Raw genomic sequence first — 27,823 nt, forward strand, 5'->3', positions numbered from 1 at the left:
TGAAATAATACTTCACGTTTTTACCTTATACTTTTGAGCAAAAAAAAGTTGCTGACCTATAGAACTTGCAGTAGGTATTTCTCCATTGCAGGGGTCCCTCTCTTATGGGGCCCCCACCTGCTCTCCTCCAAATCCGGCCCTGTACATGACCCAAAATAAAGGCTTGGCATAAGTTGTAATTGTACTTTTAAATGTCCAATTGTTGAAGGTGCAACACCGATACAATACTAAATATACCCTCATTAATACTTGTTGGAAAGGAGTTCATTTTGTATCGCCGGTCGCATACCTACATAAGTTACGAGAAGTTAATTAGTTACAATGTTACATGAATAACTAAGTTTTTATGTGGTGAGAAGTGGAATTGTATTAAATTAGCTTATCACTAAAACATTTAAGAACAAAATGTAAAACTTTCTTGCGCTGCCGTGTTATGGTTTGAAGGCGTAAAAGCATTTCGTTTTCGTCCTCAATGGTAGCGGCTCTTCTGTGACCGACCTCAGGTAGGTACCAAGGGCTTATGTCCTATTTAGTTTTTATTATGGATATGTTTCTACATCTGTGGACTAAGTTGAAAGCCTCAAGACTTTCCTTTATGACACCCTCACTTCAAACACTGAAGCGGGAGAACACTGCCAGTAAACTCTAATTACTAAGAATATCTACATTACCGCCTATATCTATACATCTGGATAATCGCCGTCAAAAATAAGGGTAATTTCGAACTTAGTCGGCCAATTATACCAAGCACAAAGGGTTTCACATTCATCTATTCAGTCACAGAACCTTTATATTCTGTCTCAAAACTGGAAGGAAACGAGGCATTAAAAATTCAGTTCCGTTCTAGTTCCTGTACTTGGTCCTGTCTTACGATGAAAAATATTGCTCGGGTTTGTGAAGGAATCTTGACTTCACGAAGGATTCTTCATCTACACGAAACATGAAATTATGATCTAACTTTATTGCATAAAAACATAAAAATATGGTGGTTTAATTTAAAGAAAAAATATTGTACGAAATGAAATTAAACATTTTACTACCATCAATACGCACAGACAAAAGAAGGGACTATGTGAAAATGGCTAATAAAGATCGTTCTAACTGTGGTTTTGCAAACTGATGGAACGAACGCCTCGGCTTGATATGTAGCGTATAATTTAGTATACCTAGATAACATCACTTTGAGATACCGTCGACTTCGCGATAGAGCCTTATAGTTGAATTCAGGACAAGGTATTAATAATTCATTACTCTTCTGCAATGCATTTGTTCGATTTTCCAAAGGCAATCTAAAGGAAATGTTACGTACCCCACCTCATTTAGAATCATAAATGCTATTCCGAATAAACGTAAGCAATCGTTAAGGAAATTTTAGAAGTCTATTAAGTTAGGTATTTATTATTTTTGACTCGTACGACGTCTCGGATCGAGCAGGATGAATGTAACCACAAGTCATAGGGCCCTGGTACTTTTTTAATTTAATAAATATTTGTGTGTTTTTCATACAAATTTCTTTATGAGTAGATCATAAAGATGGACCTGATGACAAGGGATATTTACACTTGCACCTTTGTTATACAAGATGTTAATGAATGAATAGCGGCACATTTTTATGAAACATTATTTTTTTTTATTTGTTATCAGTTAATTATTTACGCCCGTACATAGCCTACTAAATACCCGCCGAACATCTTGACACCAGTCAGACAATCGTGCTAGTTAATACTTAATCTCTACAGCTACTTGTTTCGTAAACAATAAGTTTGAAACGCTCTATATTATTGAGTATAACATAACCTAACCTAACCTTCCCTACATAACCTGCACTTTTCACCAAATCAGCATAGAATCACTAACCTAAATTCACGTACACAATATGTTGAGAGACAAATGAGTGCAGCGCGCATCTTGAGCTCGGGACGAGGCATTAATAATTCAGATTCGTCGAGCACTTGTTTGTGGTCCGCCCTTACTACGATGTTCAGTGAGACTAAGTCGAATTGTATATTGTGTTGGTTCATTTTGCTTAATTTGCAAGTTAACTAAAATTAATACCTTATAGTAACACCTAAGTATTACTTGCTTGAGTATACGTATGATGCATTATTATAAATTATTATTACTTATTGCACCTGTCACTTTAGGTAAAACTCCTGTTCCATTGGTAATTGACATGTTAAAATATACACAATACACATGTTAAGATTAAATAGATAGCATATGTATTTAATTCATAAAACATAGTTATTTTACCCCCTGTAACATGGGTTCAAAGGTCATTCTTATTTTTGGTTCAGCGGTGTTACCACTACATCCATTTTCGTCTTTTTTATAATATGGGAGTAGCAGACGAGCATTCAGTTCACCTAATGGTGAGCCTGATGGTGGGAGTGGGTATTGCCGCCCATGGACATCTGTAATCAACCCCAGATAGGATTGGATATTCCTACCTGAAGTCGGGCACAGATGCGCTGCTACACCTGAGGACTACGGTGGTACGCCTCGGTAAAGTACGTCTCCCTTACCACACCCTTCAAACCGGAACACAGTAGTGCTTAACACTGCTATTATGAGGCAGAAATAGGTGTGGCCGCCGGAGTTGAACCTCAAAGGGGCACCTTCGAACTTACCTATAACAGCAGAGACGCTGAGAACGCTTCCATGTTCTGTTATGAAGAGTGTGTGAAATCAAACTCATCTTGAAGGTCTTGAAGTCATGTAATAATATAGTCACATAAACGGTACAGAGTAACGATATAACAATTATACGTAAGTAAGTTCACACTAGTGATTAGAAGTATTATAACTACACAAGTATCTCCGTTATTCGACTGCTCTTGCTGAAGTCTCCGACCAGAATGTCGCTCTCTGTTAATTCGAGCGCCGCCAAGGTGTCGTCCCCACTTCACCTACCCGCATCTGTTTTTAAACTGTAGTATCAAATGAGTCACTTATTACTTTAATGTAACGTTATAAAAATGTGATATCGTTAATATCCAAGCTTCTTATTAACGACGATAACATTCGGCCGTCCTGCTCACACGTTCGTCCTCGATCGTGTATGGTCTGATGCAAGAGCTGCAAAAGAAAACCAGTTGTTTAATGCCTAAGTCCAGAAGAGTTACACATTTTCTTGTAATACCGACTCGCACGTAAGAGGCCCGAACTGTTTATCAAAAACATGGCTTAAACTCTACGCATTTTCTTGCAATACCGACTCGCATGTAAAAAGCCCGAACTGTTGATCCGAACCAAGGCTTAAACTAGGTGATGTTCATATAGAATCACACTAGTTGTGTATTACCTAGGTTATAAATCTGCCCCAACAGTGTTCACCACGGATTTCTGTTGCAGGCATAGTTCATAAGGACTCTTTACATAAATGTCATATGCGCGACAGGTATTGAAGCGAATGCATTAGACCATTGTTAAATAATAAAACACACGGTTATAACTAGGTGATGTTCATATAGGATCACTCTAGTCATGTATCACCGCAGTTTTTATACCTTGTTTACGATAACATTCGGCCAGTGCTCAACTCAAATTTACTCTAAAAATGCAATATTCACTCAATGTAATACATCCACCCAACATACATACATACATACACCCAACCATATGCATCACCAAGAGACACCCGCGAACATTACACTGCTCGAGGCATCTGCACTAATCCATCTTAACTACAGATAAATAAAAATCAAACTAAAAAAGTTTCCTACACCTACAGTAATGACAACATCTAGCTGCCCACTTTACTTATGTCTGGATTCTAAGTCCAATAGTTAAATCTCCAACAACTATTGATTCGATAAAGTTACGCATCAGAATAACGACGTTAATCTTATTAGTCCATTTCGGAATGCTCAACAACCTGTTCAATAACTGTTATACTGATAGATAGATAGATCTATAGTTGGCCACTAAATGAATCTGTGCGACTCAAAATACTATTATAAAATTATTTTATTACTACTTAGTACTTCTTTTAATTATTACAATGTTATTTTATACAAATAGTTGCCTTTCCAATGTACGTCTTTTATCAACTGATGAAGCAGTATCAAAATAATAATATATCGTGAATATTTGAAATGAATGATATCAAAGTTAAAGACTAAATAATGGTAAACAAACCATGAATTTCACACAATATAACACGTATAAGTTGTATGAACCCAATTTTTTTACGTTATTTATCACAAATTCAAATTATTTCTTTCAAAGTAGGGCCACATAACCCACTTTTGAAAGCCAGAAAGAAATTTCATTACATTAAATTGAATTTATATTCAGTTATAATAATACATACTATTACATGAATTTCAAAATTTAATTAACAAAGCAAAGGACCCATGCGTTCACGTCAGCGACATACTTGTCAATTGTGTATGGCTTAACTACTTAACTTTTTTTTTTTTTTTTTTTTTATTTCACCAAAAGTTTTAAATTAAGATTCCCATAAGGAAGTTATAGTTTGGGCTATTTTACTGTAAAAGTTATGCATTATACTAAGGAAGATTTGCTAGACTTTACGCAAACGTCGTTTTTTAAAAAAAAAAAATCAAATAATGTTATGGAAAGAATAAACACATTAAAATGGTCCGTTAATCTAAACGGAGTTTAAACAGACCTTGTCTTACATTGAGTTCCTCGGAAGCGGATTTTTTTTTCCGTAGGTAGTTATCAAACGGATAGTGTTATTGAATACACACTCGTAAACTACCTACCAAGAAAAATGACTTCAGAAACCGGCCATTATTTAACTATACTTATTTGTGTCTACAACTGATAAAAGATTTTTTTTAAACACGCTTTTATTTTTGCCACGCTTTTATTAACTTGACCTGTATGTATGTAACGGAATATTTGAATTCGATTTTTACCTACTTTGAACGGTCAGATATATTTAAAAATTTTGAAATACTTATGACATGACATGATTTTAATAATCTTGTCCGATTCTAATTTTGTCTCATCACGATCGTCAGATTTAAAACTATAACTGTTTTACATAACATGTGGCTCCTTATCAATCACAACCTAAAATTTCTATGACCTGAAAAAGGTCTATTAAAGTTGATCATGATTTTATACCAGCCAGCCAAACAAACAGTTAGTCAAACTATCTTATGATACACCTTATTACCGAACAATTCATATTTATTATATATATTTCAAACGCCTCGGCTTCACCTGACTTTTATATAGTTTGTAATAAAAATTATATTAGTGCGTAATATCTGTATAGATTATATTAATATAATATGTATCATTTACAACCAACACTCTCAAGGAGATGCTCGATGTTTCTATAGAGAAAACCTAGACATGACGCAATTGTGAACCGTATGAAATTTATATGAAAAGTAAATTATTGTATAAGAAAATCCCATCGAAATGTACCTATGCTTTTATTTGATTACATTATTATTCATTTGGCTATGATATACATATAATAAGAATGAAATCTTCACGTGTTTACATCGAATATATTTGAAAAAGAAAAATTGTCTGTCGGTTTGTATGTTTGAAAATGCATTAAAACCAAAACTACGAAGTTGATGTCAAAAGTATACATTTTTTTTTAAAAACATTACATGACCAGGTAATGGAGAATTCCAAATTACTAACGTACTCCGTGATCTTGACAGAGGGCATTGTATAATTCAAATTATATTTTGAATCCACATGAACAAAGTCGCAGGCAAGACTCGTTTTAAACATGCAATTCAAATTATATTCTGACTCCACATGAACAAAGTCGCAGGCAAGACTCATTTTAAATATGGTATACAAGAGACTATCTAAATTTATGTAGGCTTCAGTGACCGTTTCTCACTTAATACGTATAATAACTTAATTGCTGTAACTTGTAAATAGAACTAAGCTCAAGTTATAAAAGCATCAATTTATTATTATTATTATTATTATTTTACTTAAAATAATTTATTCTCAATCCCATACAAAGTGGATCCCGTTTATCATTTCGTAAATGGCTCACATAATTGATAATATCGATAGTCTAAGCGTCTCAACGTTTAAGGTACAAACTTCATTTACCAGTATTTGATAGTGCCCAATTTTCAAACCAAAAGGACGTGTAATGTGTCAAATTCAAATTGAAATTTAAAGATTTAAAATTACGAGATGTAAAGAAATATTAATACAAAACGAAACGTTGCATACTAAATTTAAAACAGACATTTAATATTATGTATAAGTGAGTCAGTCAGAAGTAGAATGGGAGATAAGAGAGATATTTTTATATATAATATTCCAAAGACCGCTGCGCATAAGTTTCTCAGTTTTCTTATAGATCATTAACTAATGTGCATTTATACTTTATGGGAGTCAAAACACAGTAGTACACAGTACTGCGTGAATTCGCCTAGAATTGATGGAAATCTAAATTTGGCAACGTACGTATGCTTCTTTCATAACAATTACGTATCAAGTATATGAAATCAAAAGGAAACTTTCATTGATTTATAAAATGAAAATGTGAACAATGTAGATGTGAATGCAAGTTTATTTTTAAATATAGTCAATTAATATCCAAAAAAAAAAAACAATAAACCTTAAACTCATTTACCATTTCCCTCCTGGGTACACTCAGCCACTCAATACCGTGGTCGTGATACTTTTTTGCAGGCAGTTAAATATGTACCACGTAGATATTATACATTTCTGTACAATTATGAATAATCAAAATTTTGCAACTTAATAAACGTGTCACTTATATCAAGTAGGTATACTGTACTCTGTAACTGCGTTTGTTGCTACCGCATAGTCCCTTCCATACAATAATAACAAACGCATATACGTAAACCCCGTTTGAAACATTAAAAGTTATCAAAAATAAATTCAAATCTAACCTGTATGCAATTTCTGGCGTACATTAGCCTATATTAACAACCATTAGGTTCCCATATCTATAAAGCCTGACATTTAAGATTAAAGATCCTTAAAATATTTTCATAAGTACGTGTATTTCTATATATTTCAAAGTAGGTGTAACTTTAGAACAATTAGGATTTACTTTTTACACCACAGAAATGGACAGATTTACCACAAGAACTGCCTTGCAAAATTACTTTTAGACACTTCTTCACAGAAAATGCACTTATTTTGAAGTAAACACCTCAGTTTACAATGTTAACAAGTAATTTGATAAGAGTAAAGTTTGTTCACAAAATTTAAGTATATCATTTTCAGAGGGTATTAACATTTCATTGAATTACTAGTCTCAATCTATCCATTTTCTTAATTCAAATGAGTTTTCCCTTACATCAACGACATTTATCTACCCCCATTTTTACTTATTCTACCAAGATGAATTCACATATGACATAATAATGTTTTAACTCACGGTTTTTATTCCTGTGTCAAGTATGTTCGTACTTACGAATCGCCGTCCATGATTGTGAGCTGGTTCTTGTACACTTCTGATGAAATCAAACTCATCTTGAAGGTCTTGAAGTCATGTAATAATATAGTCACATAAACGGTACAGAGTAACGATATAACAATTATACGTAAGTAAGTTCACACTAGTGATTAGAAGTATTATAACTACACAAGTATCTCCGTTATTCGACTGCTCTTGCTGAAGTCTCCGACCAGAATGTCGCTCTCTGTTAATTCGAGCGCCGCCAAGGTGTCGTCCCCACTTCACCTACCCGCATCTGTTTTTAAACTGTAGTATCAAATGAGTCACTTATTACTTTAATGTAACGTTATAAAAATGTGATATCGTTAATATCCAAGCTTCTTATTAACGACGATAACATGTGGAAAGGAATACAGTAGATTTAATTTCTGCATCACAATATTCTAACTGTACAGTCGTTTTACCTTTGCACCTTTAAAACATATCGTACACCGTCTAATAAAATGTACAAGTCTAATAAAATAAACTCGAGTTTGAGTACCCGTAGTAACGACCTCCGACATGTAATAACAACCTTTGTTAGTGAACATGTTCGCAGAGTATCAGTATACTGACGCTATGAATTATTTACCGGGGACTCTCAAACTTTCCTTAGTGCTCCGAACTTCATGTTTGCCTGATGACGGTATTATAATAACAGTGGCTGTGTTATAATAGTTGTATCATTTTATATTGAGTAGTGTTATAGGTAGGTCAGGTTACTTATTTTTGTGGTGCCTAATGATATGGATAACGAGCTTTTGCCCGCGGCTTTGCTCGCGTTACGAAGTAATATTTTCATCCCCTAGTTTATCCCCTTGGGGGTAGAATTGATCAAAATTCTTTCTTAGCGGGTGCCTACGTCATAACATCTACCTGCATGCCAAATTTCAGCCCGATCCGTCCAGTGGTTTGGGCTGTGCGTTGAAAGATCACTATGTCAGTCACCTTTGAGTTATATATATTTATATGTTAGTGGTCAAGAAGTTAATAAGCCTATTTTAACTATTTCGAATGAATTGCCTCCTAATTTCATTATACCTTTTTTCAAAATTTTGTCAATATTACTGTTTATGGTCATTGCTCATGCCTCCCTCCAAATGGCATTTTCAGCTTACATCATCACCCTGTACCATTTCAGATTGATCATTAGTATTGTGCAAAATAAAAACATGCCTATTCTTCATCATTTAGAACATTAAAAGAACCTACCTATGTACATACATTAAATATATTAATAAGTAGGTACTCATGCATCGTGAATTGTAATACATATACAATATTATGAGAGAATATATGTCATTTGTATCCTTCTATTTATGTTCGCTTAATTTTCCAAATGTATGTAAAGAGCAAAACCTAACCAGTATATCTTGCCCCCAGCGAGCGACGAGGCGTGCTCGACGCGGCGGCTCTACAAGCCCTGGCTGGTGAGAGCGTGTTGGAGAAAGAGAGGCAGCTCTCCGAGATGATTCTACAGCTCCAGATGGTTCGGGAACAGCTTCTGGCGCAACAGGAGCATGCTAAGGTAAGTCTTATGTTAAGAGATATAGGATCCCTACAGTAGGCACAAGATTAGGTACTTCACTTGAGGCTAATTGTCACGATGTTAAGAGTTATAGGATCCCTACAGTATAAGATTAGGTATTGTACACTTGAGGCTAATTGTAATATTAGTCAAACTTTTGCGGTTATTTAAATATTTTCTTTATTTCAATACTTTAAAGCTGATATTGGTTCTTTTTGAGTGGTTCATGAACCCCCACTGTGAAAGACAAAAAAATAGATTTAATCGAATACATAATATATAAAAGGAAATTCCATTTAATCGAAAAGTTTCTATTATTGTTTGTTGGGAATTCATCGGTACGTTTGTGTAAATTGTTATTTTTCATTGTCCTCTTAAAATACCCAACTAACAGGTTAGGTTTATAAATCTTTATAATTTCATTAGAGAATTATAGGCCCTGCTTTTAGATAAGTCTCTTAAAATACCTTCTACTCAAATAGGTCTAAACAGCTATTTAATTGAACAACACATCTCAATAAAAACTACGTTATTATTAGGTTTCAAAACAATATTTTTAAAATACGAAAATCACAATAAATTCAGGTATAATTTGTACTTCTCCTGTGAAACGTCAAAAGATAACCCTACAATGCACTAGGTACAGATGTGCCCCAAAACACCTTTATCCCCCGATGTCCAGACGGCTACTTAGCATGCGCAGTCACGGGTTAACTGAAATTGAATAACAAGGACCTCCCCCTTTATATCACTGTCAGTGCAAAGTGGCTGCAATGTCAATGATTTATAGCCAATAAATATAAAATAACCCTACGCATTGTACCTTTAAATTTAAATTATGATTTAATTACAGAAGAGATTATTAAGAAGGTAGAGACTTATACGGAATTGGTAAAGCACTCTGTGCTTATTGATAAAATCTATCTATATCTATCTATAAAATGAGTAGGAGTAGTCTTTATCGGTATCAAAGTAATAAATTTTTATCTTCTCAAATTTTAAATTGAATCTCACGAAATCAAATTAATACCTACTGAATACCTACTTAACAAAAAACTTAAAAAAAATTATACAACAGTGGAACTTTTACAAAGGACCTAGTAAGTCGTGATTGCAATGTACAAACATAAGGAAGAGTACACAAGTCATATTTTCCTGTCCCGGAATAGAACCTAGAACCTCCTACATTGACCTGACTGGATCTATGTGAGATTGCCATTTATATACGCCCTAGAACCTACAGAATAAACTTTGTTCTAAAAACAAGACCTACATTGTAATTCTCGGCATTCGTTTGTTTTCCCTTCAGCAAATTAAGTTTGTTACGCCTCGAATCCGCCCAAAGGAGTGAACGGCCAAGTTTTAAGAACCCTCTTGTATTTCCACTCTTTTAAAATTCGATTTAATCCTTTATGCAGGCCCTCATTGTTGAACAACTTGCTTCGTCCTTTACTAGAATGGAGGATCTTGGGTTATAAAATGAATTTATTTGAACAAATTTTACATAGACCCGTTTTATTGATGAATTAAAAATTAAAGAAAAATATTTTTGTGCTACCAATGGCGGCAACTTGAAAATTTCTCACTGTTGGAATAGTCAAATTTTGATATTTGGCAAAACAGTGGATGGATTGATTATTAATAATGGGCATTACGAGGTGATTTTTTACCCGACTGCCAAGGAAGGGTTATGTTTTTCGCGCGTATCTTGTATGTTTGTCTTTCTTTATTTGATCCGATCTAACAAACGGCTGGATGAATTTCAACAGTTAAAGTGTCATTGTATTTGTCTCAACGACCCGAGTGTCCTTAGATAGGTGTTAGTAAAAAAAAATCAAAATGGCGGATTTTTGGCGCGAAATAGTAAGACATTTAAAAAAAAAAGTTAACCGAACCTATCGAGTAGGGTATCAAATGAAAGGAAATTAAACGGAGATTATAAAAACATATTTGTATATATATAAAACAGTAAGGTGACTGACTGACTGACTAACTAAATGACTTTTTCATTTTTCAGAAATCAACGTACAGCCTAAACCAAGAACTTTACAGTTCTGAAATTTTGCACACAGGTTCTTTATATAGCTTGAATAAGTACTAAGAAAGGCCTTTTGGAAATTCTACCCTTAAGAGGGTAAAATAGGGGAAAACAGTTTTTTTGAAATCCTTTAATTTTGAAGCAACTACTATAAAAAATTGTATTTGGCTTTCTGGATAGGAACAAGGACGCACTTATTTATCCCTCTCCGAAAAATCAACCCCGTAGAGGGTAAAATAAGGGTTAAAAGTTCATTTGAACAATCGTCAATTTTGAAGCGAATACTATGACATGTTGTATCAGGCTTTTTGGATAAAAATAATGAAATGCTACCTCTAACGAGGTAAAATAATGACCGAAACTTTGATTTACTGAAGTTATATATTTTATAGACCGTAAATGGTGATTTTTTTCGCAAAATAGTAACACGTTTTAAAGAAAGTTAACCAAACCTATCGAGTAGGGTGTCAAAATAAAGGAAATTAAGAGGAGATTACATATACATTATATAATATATCTTATATGTAAAATTCTCGTGTTAGTTACCGTACTCCTCCGAAACGGCTTCACCGATTTTCACCAAATTTTATATATATATTTTATTTTTATAAATTTTGAAGGTGGTAGAACTCTTTGTGGTTCGACTCCGACGGCACCACCGCCACACCTATTTCTACCTAATAACAGCAGTGTTAGGCGCTGCTGTGTTCCGGTTTGAAGAGTGTGGTAAGGGAGACAGACTTTTCCGATGCGTTCCAGCTTAGTCCTCAGGGGTAGCGGCGCATCTGTGGCCGACCTCAGGTAGGAATATCTAATCCTATCTGGGGTTGATTACAGATGTCCATGGGCGGCAGTAGCCACTTACCATCAGGTGGACTGCATGCTCGTCTGCTACCCTTATATTATAAAAAAAAAAAAAAAAAAAAAAAAAAATATAGGTACATATTCAGTAGGTCTGAGAATCGGCCACTATCTTTTTTTTTACACCTAAGTGATAAGGGTTGTTCATCCTTAACATTTTTTTTTATTTATATGGCAACAAAACGTTTGCCGGGTCAGCTAGTACATATATACTCGTATATACGTACGTACTCGTACATACACATCGAGATGACTGTCTGACTAAATGAGAGAGTTGCTGTGCCAGAGATCAACGCAAAGGGAAACCGCTGAACTTAAGCGTGCTGGAATTTTACACATAGGTTCCTTGTATAGCGTAAAAGAACACTACGAGGATAAAATAGGATAATATTGTTTGAACATCTTTTGTTTTTGAAGCAGACACCTACTATGAAACTTTGTATTTGGTTTTCTGGATAAAAATAATGAAATGCCTATTTCACTGCTTTTGGAAATTCTACTTCAGCCTTTTTGGTGCAGTCGGGTTTTTGATTTTTTAAATTAATTACTTGTTAGAAATATCTTCTTAGTGATCCTATAGGTTTAGTTACAAATTCTAATTCGCCTGTTTAGTCTGAGCGTTTTTTTTTCAAATCGTAATTGTAGATAGTAAAAAGAAAATTTAGTCCACTTGGTCGCTGTCATCTGGACGTCTGTAATCACCCAAATACCACTGGATTCTTGTCTAAGGTTGGTCTCATAGCACATTTCTATTCGCGAGGAAGTTGAATTAATTGTATGGGTCACGTTACCATATCTACCAAACATAACGCAGAAAATAAAGCAGAAATTTGAAGTCGAATCTGCTGAAAGACTCTACCATATATAAATAGGCGTAGAATCCTTTAATACTTATATTTTCAAAGCCGTGTATACAGTACACCTAAAATCTTTTATTTAGGGTACATCTTTTTATAAATATCAACGTGTGTGAATAACCAATATTTAAACGTCAGGTCTTTTTTGAAACGAAATAAAAAGACGGCTCTTTGGCGGCAATGCCACTCGGATTGGAAATTTCACAAAACATTTTTATGTTTTTTGGGAATGTCTAATCAAAAAGTGACGCAGATATCTCACTAACAAATACCGAATCCCGAGTGTGCATATTTGGTAGAGAAATCACGTAAATAATTTTCGAAGTTAATTTTTCCGAATTTAGCAAATGTTTCGACCAAATAATTTACGATATTAACCTAATAAAAAAGTACAAAATAATATATGAAACAGACTTTAAAAGAATACTTACAATAAAATAATTAAATATAATAAACATAATTATTATTAGTATTTTTTTAAAGCCTGTTTCATATATTATTTTGTACTTTTTTATTAGGTTAATATTGTAAATAATAATTAAATGTAACTTGTTGAAAATAATAAAGTTATTTACACCTAAAAAATAAAATAATAATCCTGTAAAATATATTGTAGAACCCTTCATTTCTTTCGACTCGGGAAACTCGACTTTCTCCAGTAGGGCCATAATCCTATTTGGAGTTGATCACTCCCGGTGTCTATGGGCTACAATTACTATTACATTTCAGGAATAAAAATCGAACAAAGTAAATAAAAAATGCATAATATAGAATTAAACAGTACAGTTCAACATATACTCCATAACACATACATAAAACATTGTCAATCTGATATCCAAACGCTATTAAACTCAAAAAAATCACTTTCAAAGAATTACGTGAAAACTCATTACCTTTGTTCACCGATACCAATACGCCATTGATGGTTTGAACGTGCAATTTGTCTTTAATTCTGATCGCGGATACAATGGGAATGGAAATCCTTTCATCTCAAATCAATTTTCATGAATACCAACGGTATATCCATTGGTATAGGGCGCTCGCAACAAAGACTCTCTCATACTAATGAATCACCGATAAAAACGCGAACACTCGATCACATGACGCCAGGGCTGCCGATGGCGGATGCACTGTTTATTTTTCTATTTTATGATGTGTAAGAATTGATTGAGGTGATATAATTGTGGTTGGACGGAGGAACCAACTGCACTTCGATATCTGGTATCCGAGGCATTTGCCATCTGAGGCTGTGAGGGTCAAATTCAAGGGATTATAATCATATTTGTGGTTCACAGACATTGGTAATCAACCAAAAATAGGGTTAAATCTGTTGGAAGTGATCACTTAACATTGTAGAATTTTGAAAGAAATTGTGTTTCACTTTCTAGGAGATTCTTAATAGTTATGAATAGGTAATAGTCAATTTGCGATCAACAACGTGACAAACTTTTAGTTTATATAACTTTGACTAGACAAGTAATGTATCGCAGATAATAATGACCCGGTAGATATCTTTATGAATCGAAAGTTGAATAATCTTCGATTTATGATATTACCTATAAACGACATTAAACTTTACTCGTACATAAAACGACTTTAGATACTTGTATAAAGTGCATTGGTAGTTTAGTTAACATCAAAAACTAAGCCGGTTAGAAAAGGTGTCGTTACATTGCATTTATCCGCAAACTATACGCTGCGCTCTTGTTTCGCAACCACAATGCGATCGTATCAAAAGATACGTGTGTCTCCCAAAGCCGGATCCGTCAAAAGCCCCACACTGCACTAGATAGGTGGGAAAAGGTCGCAAAAATCCCGGTATTCTTATTTCCTTTACCGTTACACTCGCTACGTCAACCCTGTAATTGTTGACGGTAGAGATTGAAGAGGCAGCTATATAGATGCGCTGCAAATGGGAACGGCTAATGGCAGCCTCACGTTCGCATTCGCGCGCTTTTTTCAAATACAGAACGTCCCTTTGTTGACTTCGTTCCGGATCCATTCGAAATAGGCGTTCGATACTCGCTTTTTTTTTCAATTCGCATTCGTTGTTTTCTCCAGCCAGACGGGTTTGTTTAGATTCAGGTGCGCTGTCGATTGGTTGTACGGATTATGTAGGCTGTAATTCAAAGCATAGGTTATGTAAAGGAAAACCTCGCATCGCATTCACTTTTTAAACTCACTCGTTCTATTGAACACAAATATGAAAGCGTATACAAATTATCTATTTTGGATTATGGATAGTACTTACTTATAAACGTTTGTATATTATCGTTATAAGGTTTTATTTTGAAAAAAGGGAGTGTGCGTCTAAAATTACCGAGCGATGACAAACAACGTAAATGAATAATCTGTTTAAAATTTCACGATGAAAGAGATCATTTGACTGCGCTCGGATGGACAATATCAGATTGGCAACAAAAACAAATACTTTAATCTCTGCAAGGGCACTCATTCAAATTAATCAGAATATAAATGGGGAGAGTGCGTTGATAACTACATCAAACACCCCATTGTAACCTCCCCCAGACGACCAGACAAACGGAAATATGAAAATGAAACATCGAAACGGAAAAACGCATGAGGCGTCCGTACTCGTCGGTAGCCGGACAAAAAATGAACACAAACAAGCGCTTAATTCGCAAAAAGCCCGTTTGATGTCGCTAATTGACAATCAGTCGAGGGATGCGTCTCATTGGTCGGCTCCCGCGTTCTGTTTTTAAAAATTAAAGACAAATAAATTAACGGGGTGGGCATTTTTATCTTTGTTTTTGACGTACGGACATTCAGTTGTGTTACGAGTTTGTAGGTAGGTTTACATGCACTTTATATTACAGGATAGCTTTTAGCGTGCATCCGGCTTTGTGTATTAATGATTTTATTTTTATTTTTCATGTCAACATATGTCCCGGCATTCTTATTAAGCACTCTGATTTAAAATTACTTTCTCGGTAGGATATAGGTATAATTGGACGTGTGTTCTTGTGAGTAAACAAGTTCTAATCGCTTGTCTTCATTATGTCGGGACTTGAGACGTATCTAATTTGCTTCGTATTAAACGTTTACATTATTTTATAATAAACTAATAATTAAGGTCATTGAACGTACACCTCTACCTCATAATATAGATATGTTCTGTTTCTAAGAATGTGATAAGGGAGAGATACTTAGGTATTCCAACTTAGTCTTCAGGGGTAGGTAACAATAAATTTCTAGTGACCTATTAGATACCTAGTTTGGTACAGGTTTAAATGCTATCTGGGGTTGATTAGAGATGCATAGATGGCGGTGAACACTTATAGAAGATGGACTGCAAGCTAATTAACTCAGTTTATGCCATAAAAATGTCTATCTCTTACAGTATGTAGGTATTTGGTATACATAGACCTTTCAACTGAGGAAAACCTAAAGCATCTGTAGGGATTTCATCACCCTACTCCTAATTTAATATAACAAGATTTAATAACATATTAATAAATTAATTCATGATTACAATACAAATTAATTAAAAAATAGTAACTACATAGTACCTACCTGTTTCCCTGAATTAGGCAGGTGCATACTTATCTAATGCTACATTACTATGTACAACCTAATAAAGTTAATATAAATAGATAAGTAAGAACCAGTAAATAATCTAAATATGTATATATAACTCAAAGGTGACTGACTGACATAGTGATCTATCAACGCACAGCCCAAACCACTGGACGGATCGGGCTGAAATTTGGCATGCAGGTAGATGTTATGACGTAGGCATCCGCTAAGAAAGGATTTTGATCAATTCTACCCCCAAGGGGATAAAATAGGGGATGAAAATATTACTTCGTAACGCGAGCGAAGCCGCGGGCAAAAACTCGTACAAACATAAACATTTATTTACACTTTGTACACATGTATATACAATTTTAACCCGCAATAGTTCGTAGTCAAATGATGCATTATAAGCGTTAATCGTACCGCAATACTTATAAATAAATTTTAATGTAACCTCCCATTTACTGAACTAAACGGTCGACGGCCGCTTACATTAAGCAAAAATCGTGTGTCAACGAGTCTAGCTTTCAATTGCGCTGACGTGAAAAAAATATTTCCCGGTTTTCAAGGGTTAAAGTGTCACACCAATTAGTTGGTGAAAGAAAACTGGAGGACCGACGGACATGTGACAGCGTTTTTGATTAAAAAACGTTTGACTTTATTAAAATAACGTGCTCGTCATCTCACGAAGATATTAAATTTTAATCTGTTACGTAACGTGAAAAGAAAAAGGAGAACTTTTAATTACAACGTGTTTTTAACATGTAGAGACAGTTTATAAACAAATCCAATTAACTACGTAGGTACTATTTGTATGAATTTGTAATAAACTTAGACCAAATTTTTTTCGAAAATATTGATGACAAACTTTGCTATACGTATTACGTATACGATATTATTTTATAATATAGGAGTAGCAGACGAGCATACAGTCCACCTGATGGTAAGTGGTTACTGCCGCCCATGGACATCTGTAATCAACCCCAAATAGGATAAGATATTCCTCCCTACCTGAGGTCGACCACAGATGCGCCACTACCCCTGAGGACTAAGCTGGAACACCTCGGAAAAGTATGTCTCCCTTACCACACCCTTTAAAACGGAACAGAGCAGCGCCTAACACTGCTGTTATTAGACAGAAATAGGTGTGGCGGTGGTGCCGCCGGAGTCGAAACACGAAGGGCTCTACCACCTATAACCGCACATATGTAAACTATATATATAAACGCACTCGTAGAAACAAATCATACCACTTGCATTTGCAAAGAAAATTTAATAAGTTGTACGAAATTAGGTACCTAATAGGTATTACTTAAACGCATAGATAAAATGTTATCGCATGTAATTAAGAGGGTAAATGCTTTCATGATATCATCATACAAATTCAAGTTGTGCGTCAATGTTTTCTTTTTGGAACTGAGATGCCAGACACATTTTAACATTATATTTCGTCATTCTAGATACTGACTTACAGTGACGGCAATCCCGAGTTCGTCGAACCACTTTTCAATCAAAACTTTGAAACTTCAATAGACTTTACCTTAAGCTGAAATGTGTATGGTAGTGATAGTTTGAACTAAATTCATAAACATTTTATATGATAACACATACTTTAGTATACATACTATAAGCATGTACCTACTGCGAATAAAATTAATCAATCTAAATAAAATATATCAAACAAGATCCGAGCAATTCGTGTGAGTAAAAACGTAATGTTTACGAAGTTTCAGATTCATCAAATTCCGTAGACGCTTGTTTTATCTCGAGACCTTGCACGCGTCACCAATTTTTCTCATACATTTTCCGACGCAAAATATGTAACATTATTATAGGCTGCCAAAGTGTTCTAACTGCGCGCTTTGTTTCCCATTTGGTCTGTGATCTCGGCTCATAAAATCCCGCCTACGCCCGTCCAATCCACTTCGTATCCGGATCATAACGGTTTATACCTACTACTCAACCCATTGTTTTCCCAATGATAACGACCGAATCAAATTATTGGCTGCATTATTCTAGTTCCACCGCAAGCGAACGTCGGCCTTATGGCACCCATTTTCGTACTATCACGCTTCAAATTCGCGGGAATAGCTTTCACTAGGGCAGTACCGGGTGGTAGGGATAACAATTGTCTATTGTGCGATGCCTATCTCTTTTGCGCATCGCGCCGGCGTCTTTGTCAGAGGAGGACGGAACCATCGTTCTATTGCGTTCTAGCACAATGTGGAAATGGGTACGGCTTTGTGGTCGAGATTTCCTTCCATTCGCCGCGTTTTGGCGTTTTCTTTCTTTCAATCGGGTGGTATCATCTGCGCATGTCTCCGTGGTTATCCGAGTAGATTAATGCTGAATACACGCAATACCGGGGTTTAAAGGCGAATCAGGAGATTAGAGATTTTACGAGCGCACGTTAAGGCAGTGATCGTAAAAGACTTCGTATATTTTCATATCGGTTAAGATTTTCTCCGACCGGTTTCGCATAGCCGAGTATTGAACTCGCGTCAAATTTTGCAATTATCAAAGGCAGCCCACATTCTTACATTTATGAGTTCCTAGTCTGTAGTGTTGTGCGGAATTTTAATATCGATTTTATCATAGGAAACTTTACCTAAATAACGGTACCTACTATACGTTAACGACATGTTACCTACTAGTTTTTTTTTAATTTTTATGGATATTTTGTTGCGCAAATAAAATATTAACTTTGCAATTATCTAAACATTTCCAAGGTTTCAAGTTTAGTACTTTTTAATTGCGGCGATAAATAAAATTTGTTCGCGTATAAACAAAGTTTTTGTCATGTTTCACGCATGGAAATAATTTTGTTTAATTTACGTAATTAATTACGTTTGCACGTAATACTTGTAATAATACCACATCGCGTTATTTTTATCTGGTTACATCACTAAAACTAATGTTTAGTAATGTTCGAGGTACATTAAAATTCTAGTTAAGATAATCTCGGAGTCGTGCTTTTAATTTGTGTAGAACACGTAAGTGCTTAGTTTAAATACGCAAATATTGAATGAATGATGTATGGTCGCTCAATCCGAGTTGAATGGTTCGTACCTAATAGGGCTGTCAAACTACTCATCGAGATTAACGATTAACATATTATTATTTGAATCAATTACGTGTGGGTATGGGAAACACCTGGGCATATACGAAATGTCGAAATTCTAATCAGTTTTGTGGCAGACATGTGCCTCGTATCTAAGTTTGACGTACAAATTATGGCCAATTGCTTTATGTATCGTATGTTTTTTATCGATACATGACTTCCTTTATAATACTATGCACAGCTCTATGCTTTATTAAATAAAGTCAATTAAGAGAACAAGCTACTGATAGATTAGGATTTAGATTTAGTTACTTTTATGGTAAATATAATAGGTATCAAATAAATTTTAGCAAATCCGGTAATTGTATGGGTGACCTGTATGAGTGACGTTGTTGGCTAAATTTCGATACGGCGTCCGGTTAAAAAAAGCTAATTATAATTAACTTTGAAGCAGTATGGTTGAGTAAGATTCACCTATCTACCCCAGTTTTGGGTTGCACAACAGAGGGTACACAAAAAATGTTGAAGCCAATTGTAAAGCTTCTATATGTACCATACATATTCAAAGTCAAAGATTTTGAAGAATTTACCCAAAAATTGTTATACAGGTAAAACAGTAGTAACCTGAGGTACGTTGACTTATATTGAATTACATATTAAGTGCCTCCTAACAAGTTGTGGAACAAATTTATCGTAAGTATCGTGTCGTGTAGATTTATATCTTTACCAACAATATTTGAATTAACTCGTTCAATTGGAACGTTAGTCAGAGGCGGTTAAACTGTGCCACACTTTTGTAATTATGTAATTTGTTTGTTGATTCTAGATTTGCACTTCTTATAAGTGTCTATAGAGATTATGTCTAATAGGTGTGTACAAAAATATGTGTTTTATTTTGTTATATAAAATTGAAATAGCCAATAAACACGAAGTTCTCGAGATGGAAATATGAAATCAACTCCAAATGGGAGTAAAATTCTATCTGAACAAAGTCGCGATGTTATCCGCCATAACTGAGTCTTTTTAAGTAGGTACACCGTTTAAATCAAAATAAAGCAGAGCTTTACACCGTTTTTAGTTGATAAAAATAGATTTAGCCGTGGAACTATGGAGAGTAGCTAAATGCGATGAAATTTGACACCTAGTATATAAGAACTAGGAACCAATGTACTGACCAAGATAAATATTTTGAATAGGTAGGCAGGTACGCTTTTGTCCCTGTAGTACCGGGACCAGAATAGGGCTACGGTATCCCCTGCCTGTCGTAAGAGGCGACTAAAAGGGGCTTCCGGGGTTGCGGGCGGCAAGAGTGGGAGCTCGAACTGTCCAGTAAGCGACCCCGGTAAGGACGGCGGTATGTGTGGTCGCATACCGTCCTAAACAGCAGATGGTGTGGGAGGAGCCAAAAGTTCTTGCCCCCAGGACAGAGCCCGATCACCCGGTGGTGTTTCCTCGGAGATCCCGGAGTTCTCCGACAAACGCTGAGGACGGCCACCGGGGGGGGGTTTTAGTGCGGTTAAAATCCCACATAACCCTGTGTCGCTCCCACGGCACCGGGTACCTTTTGAAGGCTTACCCCTCATTAACAAAAAACAAAGGTATGCTTTATAGTAAAGAAGCTGAAATTTGCAAGACCATTGCTACATACATTTTCAGAAGACATAGGTATCTTCAGAGCCTGACGTATTTCCATTTCTATACAATCAGTACCCTTACCATGAGTTTTACGTTTTGACAGATATGACTGCTTTGGTATTTGTTTACGTATTGGCCCATACAATTTCCAAGTTCTGATATCCGCAATAATCCGCTAGGGGCGCTGATTGGAAATTGTATGGGCAAATACGTAAACAAATGCCAAAACAGTCACATTTGTCAAAACGTAAAAACTCATGGTAAGGGTACAGAACAACCAATGTCAGTCGGCAATGCAAAAGATAGCACTTATTTTCTAATGGGTTTAGTTCAAGCGAAATAATCTTCTTGTGCTCAGCGCCTCACGATTTCACCTTTGTCAGCTGGTAGCGACTTGGTTTAATGGCCACATTAATCCGTGTACAGCTATTAGTCCCTGATAACGTCGTGTGCGTGTTTATGACCATATCGGTTATATTATGATCGGCTTTTGTTGTTGGCCGCTTAAGTATCTTTATCTACATATCTGTTATTTGACTATAATGTTCGTTTTAGTGTGCGGTCGGGTAAGGAAGCATCTATGATTTTAAGTAGGTACCTGGTACATGCATATATCTGTTTCCTTACGCTCATTATTAATACTTAATCTATCTTAATTTTACTTACCACGATAACCACGATTTCTTTTTCCTATAAATTGTCATATTTCGATCTTAGGTAGGTAGACAAGAGATTGGATACATTATTTCTAACGAGAGTTAGTTTAGGACGTGTTCCGATCCGGTCGTAGATACTATGAGACAACAGAATTATAATTGACAACTCTATATCTACTATGACTATCTAAATGCCCTAAAGTCACATACGTAGATACAATTTATTGTCATTTCATTTGATAATTGATTTTCATTGTAGGTACAGATACAAAATAAGAGATTCTATAACACTTTATTAGTTAGGCAATGACGTCATAGTTCAAAATCAATAACTTAGTCTTTTGACTGCAATAAAACGTTATTTCAGTATAATTGTACCTATAGTTGAGAGAAACCTTCGAGAAAATCATATTTTTAGTCCCTTTGTGGAGGTGGGAGGTGGGAGGTGGGTGTTTCATAATTAAATAGTGTACGCTTAGTTAGGAGTCGAGAAAAGTTTTGTAAGGAAAATTGTGAATCGCGGAGTAGCAACAGCAAGTACCATTACTAATTTAGCAGTTTGTCTCATTATTCTTATTTGGAAGGCGTTAATTAACTGAGATTCTAGGTTTTATTTTAATATGCACGGAGTCTGTTTTGTTTATAGTTCTTAAGAAATGTCCGTAACTACATAAGAATAAGATGAAATGTAGAGAACGTTCAATAAAACGTTGTTTTTAGTAACCGATGTTATATTATAGATATTGATTAGGTTAGATGAGGTTAGGTTATATTACGCAGATTAGATAATTTATTGAAAATGTTACGGATGCCGTCATCATACGCTTTATACTACAGAAACTAAAGAAGAGATCAAGTAAAGCTAGAACTTACTTTTATATTACAGTTACTATAAAATACGACGTATCTCTGTCCGTTCGTCAGTTCATTTGTGGGAATATAACACAAGAAACATTGAACTCTATTAAATAATAGGTACTTTTGATTATGAAGAATACATAATTTATATTTTAGTATGCCTTCTGTTACAGGACGTTTCATACCTACTCGGTGTTTTCGAATGAGGGATTAATGTCACCCGGGCAAAGGGGATAATGTTATCCGGGTGAGGTGATGTATTTTAAGTGAAGTGAGTGAAGTAAATTTAACAGTACATCGGAGTAGAGTCACGGGCGTAGTTAGTTATTACTGAAACATAAATCAAATAACCAATACCTTAGACACAATATTGATGAAGGCGGCCGCAATCCAAAGCTTTTCACGTCAAGGGGCCAACAAATCCAAGTGAAAAGCGAATTAACCTTTCCACAAAACGAAACTCATTTACCGATACAAAACCCATAGCTGGTTGAATCGGAAAATAGAATGAAAAGAACCCTAAAACCGGTAATCACTGAGACTTTGTTTGCCGGTTTCATTCAGGCACAAATGCTTTCTTAGACCGGTTTTCTGTGGGCAATAAAGGTTTAGGGCACAATGAGGGATGGGTAGGGTGTGGACGGGACGCTAGATGTTAGATTTGTGGACTTTCTTAAGGTATATATAAGATAGGAAAGGTATTATATAGAATAGGTAAGATAGATTAGACATAGGTAATATATAGGTTGACGTTATGTATAATATACCTATAGATTAGACGTAATACTCGTAAATAGATTTTAAGGACTAATTGGTATATTTACTGTTCTTCATTGAATAGTTTTTCTCGCTTTATATACTCGTATTCGAATTTTATTAGTTCGTATAATTAGATTTGAAGATATTCTATATATCTTTGACATTATTTTAAAGTGTGTATCTGTACCATGTAATGGTGTACCTATAAGTGTAGGTAGGTTCTTATACTTAAAGGTTCCATATAAATAAAAGAAATGTATATAGCTACTGTAATAGAGTTACTACTGAGCTTTCTTTTGATTATGTTCGTTTTATTTATTTACCCGGATTTCTTATTTATGTGCTTCTTACACGAAGTTAATCCTGAAACAGGTACAAAATCACTGAAACCGGGTTGTTTGTCAGTTTCATTCAGCTTTCACACAAATGCTTCCTTGGGCGGCTTTCACAGTTTTCTATGGGGGTAATAAAGGTTTCCACGGACACAATGTGCCGGGAAGGCGGGAATGTGGGCCGCTCCCGAGGCTATAGGGATGTGGATGTAACCCGGTTTATCGATACTTTATGCTTTACAAAAATTTAACGTAATTTCACTTAAAAATATTTACTCTTAATTTTTTTTATTAATTTATGTTGTGTTTATAAAAAAACATATTTTGCTTGTAATAACGTAATACGTAGAGTTTTCTCTACAGTTTTAGACAATAATAAAGTAATATCATTACAAAATAATGTTTTGAAGTAGATACCTATAGTTATAAGTAATAGTTGAAACTTTTAGGTAATTATTAAATTTAAGAGATATTTTATAATATAATCGTTAGTTACTTAAAGATAACTACTTCTTACATTATTTATTACGCCAAGGACATAATAAACATTATATTTTATTTTATTATTCATATGACTATAAATCGATTATCATATTTATGCAAAATGACGTTTATCTATTTTGTTAATTAAAATCATTAGTTACGATAATTTATTAGGGATATTATAATGTCTGAAAAATATATTTGTTTACATCTTAAAATCGTAAATGCAATAACAATATTTATATTTATTGAATATATGTACTTGCTTTTATTGTAAATTAAGTGATTAGCATTTATTTTCAAAAGGAGTTTGACTACGTGTTCAGAAATAAATATGGGAATTAACTAGGTATTAAAGGGAAATATATGAAGAAAATGATCTGGGTTATATGATAACATAATTTCCTTCTACTGGATTTTGTAGTCTGATGAAAATAAAAATCATCGTAAATAGAAAAATATCATCATCATCAAGATCATAATCAATAGAATCATCATCATCAATAGAAAAATAATGGCGTTCTATTCTCAAAATTATCGATATGTACCGAGAACGTGACTAGCGGCTTGTTCCCGTCACTTTCCAATTATTTTTGCGGGCTTTCTTCGCAACAGTCCGCGCTCAATGCGGAACAGAATGGCGCCGGTTTTAAGGAACCGGCTTTGTCCGCGAGTAAATGAGAGAACCGCTTAGTTTTCCCTTTTCTACCAACTTGCGGTTAATTTATTTAATAAGTTGTTGCTGAATAGAACCCCGCTGCGAACGAGTGCCAGGATGAATCGGACCTACCATTTTCTTTTTATCATTTTCTATACACAAAAGTCTTCTGTGTTCCGACTCTGAATGCGAACAGACTTATTTATTTTTGTTACAATTTTCCATTTTCCGAATCTTGGATGGAAATTTCTTTTAGCAAAGAAAGGATAAGATTAATTTCGTAATTCAGATTCGCAATCATTTTTTAAATTGTGGAACTGGTTCGCAATGCTTTGAGCGTACTTTTTTCATTATCAGCGGCTCTTGTATTTACTCGTAGTTTTTTTATGGTTTTCCTCAACTTGGAATTAGTCTGATATTAATTTCTGAACAAAAGGAAAGTTCAGAAGATAAAAATAGAAAAGAAGACTATTTATTTATTTTTTTCAGATATAGTAGTAACTACTTAATAGTTTATGATTTTCTATACGTGTAGGGACTGATTAAATGCTGTTGCGCTACGAGTCCCAGATTCATTCCTGGCCAAATATTTGAGTGGCTTTTTATTTATTTTGAATCCACATTGTCGAACATGGTAGTTTAATGAGTTGTGATGTATGAATAATAAACATTTTCTTTCTCTCCATTTTCATTACGGTATGGTAAGTTTAAGCACTTTTTATTACACCAAATGTAACATAAACAGTACCTACTATTGTTTTACATACAGATAACATACATATGCATAATACATTGTTTTTCTCCGCACTTATGAACAATCGTAAAAAAGAAAATTTTACGAATCAGTACTTTTACATCACGGTTCACGAGATGTAAAGCATAGGTTACTTGCAAACAAAAGCATTCATTCTGTTGCATTCTGTTTCGTGCAATAGCGTATACTATACTCACGATTGTTTTGTGTATTTAAGCCACCACACATTGCATTGCCAAATAATGGTTTCTGCGCTCAACAACGTCAGAACGAAGTGTAAGAAGTAATGGTAAAGAATTACCAAAAAATAACCTCGGGCTTCACTATTAAAGTTAAAGATACAAACTACACTTTTTGATTATATTCTTTTAAAGTATGTTAAAACCGCTATCATTCTCAAGACTGATTGAAAATGTCTTAATTACAGGTAATATAATTACAAGTCAGTTGCTTATATAAACATTTATTTATTAATCAATCGTAACAACAATTACTCGACCCGCGTGGCGGAGCGGTCACCATACGGATCGGACGCGCAGAGGGTCCCGGGTTCGATCTCCGGCCAGACAGATATTTAAATGATGAATTTAGATTTATGTTTCTGGGTCTGGGTGTTTGTCTATGTGCGTGTCCATGGCACCAACGACACAAGGAAACCCTAGTGTGGGGCTGTGAGTGTAGAAAGCGTAAAAAAATATTCGATTTTCTAGCAGAAGATTGAAGCAGATGTTTGAGCGCAATGATGTTGCTTTCTTAGCCTATGTTTATTCGATTCTAATATATCTCACTACCCTCCCTACTAATTGTTGTTTCGCTTATTTTAGCCCTATATTCGTGATGCGGTACTTACCCAGTATTGTTAAGTTCAGCCCGTGAAGAATGAAGGGCAGGTCAGGTTCGTTCAAATAATGCGCGGAACGTGATCCGTTCCGAACTGCAAGGATAAGACGTTTCGTGATGCATTCCGTTTGACGTAATGGTGGGAGTTGTTCTTTTTTTAAACAAGGGATTAATTGCCGCCATTGTCGGTGGTCGGCCGTTGAGTGCTCCGTTTTACGCGTTTTATTTCACGTTTCGTTTTACGCTTTGTAAATTGATTTGATGTTTTGCTTGATGTTACGATTAATATGATGTAAGATTTTCTACTGGTAACATTTTTTAAAACTAAATTCACACACTTAAATGTCCAATTGTTTTTACCAATAAGGTGTTAATATTTATTGAAGACGGTATTTTTAAGTCGTCCTTGCACTAGGTAGCCAGTAAATAGAGCAATGATACACTAAATTAATGACAGAATAATTTTATTACAGCTACAAGATGTCACTCCACACAAACAAAGTCGCAGTAAAAACCTAGCACTACATTACAAGTGATGCCATCGAATTTACGAATAATACAATACAAATACATTACGAATATTTACGTCGGAAACATTGTCCTTATTGTCTGCTCGATTTAAGCACGCATGCATGACGAAATAAACAAATAAATAACCGTTGTACCAAATAAATTCGCGTTTTGGATTGTTTTCACACGCAACGCCGATAAATCCGCTTTATTGAACAGCTGAGAACCGAACTGATTTATCGGCTGGTTACTCAATCGGAAGATTAAAAAGTCGAGAAAGTGCGTTTCTCGGCTTTGTTTCGACGTGTGTAATACCTATGGATCCTAATTGACTGTTACGATTAGCTCTGAATCTTGAATTTGTCAAGGCTCCTGACATGTTTGGCTTCGTGATGTGTCGGCACTTTGACGAGGTATATAGGAGAATAGTGTACCGATGGGTAGAAGATATTACCTATACCACACGAACGTACACGTATGCCATATTATATTTATATTCTAGGTGGTGACATAATAAGTTAATGATAGAATATTGTGGCTACAGATTTGTTTTTAATATCAAAATTAGATAAAATGTTTTCAAATGAAATTCTAATAACATTTGATTTAAGAAAATCTTCCGGTACAAATACAAACGATTTTTAAACAACTTCAAAAACAGATGATAGGTATTCTAAATTTCTCTCGTATTTTAATACATGTCAATGAAATTACCTGTTTGTAATATTATAGGCATAGATTTTTCTTAAAAATCTCAACCAATAAAAATCTAATTACGTTAATTAGAACAGAAATGTGTCAAAGTCACCGCTAGGACACGTGTTGACAACGATTCAAAAATGGAATACGAAACCCGCCCAAAAGCGTTTGCCGCTCCGAAAACGTCACGCAAGTATTTAGCACAGATAAAAAATATTTTAAAAACTTAGCGGTAGGTGCTACTTATTTTAGCGCGAACATTAAACGTCTGTTTCTGTAATGTAAAATAAGATATAAATTACATTGAATACATGTCAAATTC

At 34.8% G+C, this 27,823-nt stretch overlaps 1 protein-coding gene across 3 annotated transcripts in view; it reads left to right on the plus strand.

Annotated features, from left to right (window-relative positions):
* Positions 1 to 27,823, plus strand: part of Sox102F (transcription factor Sox102F) — a 376,128-nt gene that overhangs the window by 286,821 nt on the left and 61,484 nt on the right. For all 3 annotated transcript variants that reach the window (XM_073089569.1, XM_073089571.1, XM_073089570.1), the window contains one exon: positions 8,819 to 8,963. In XM_073089569.1, the coding sequence (XP_072945670.1) occupies positions 8,819 to 8,963 (145 nt within the window). The remainder of the gene's footprint in view (positions 1 to 8,818; positions 8,964 to 27,823) is intronic.

The sequence above is a fragment of the Epargyreus clarus genome, unplaced genomic scaffold, assembly GCF_041222505.1.
Source record: "Epargyreus clarus isolate Ecla_fem2 unplaced genomic scaffold, WU_Ecla_fem_2.2 ptg000029l, whole genome shotgun sequence".
NCBI classification, from domain to species: domain Eukaryota; kingdom Metazoa; phylum Arthropoda; class Insecta; order Lepidoptera; family Hesperiidae; genus Epargyreus; species Epargyreus clarus.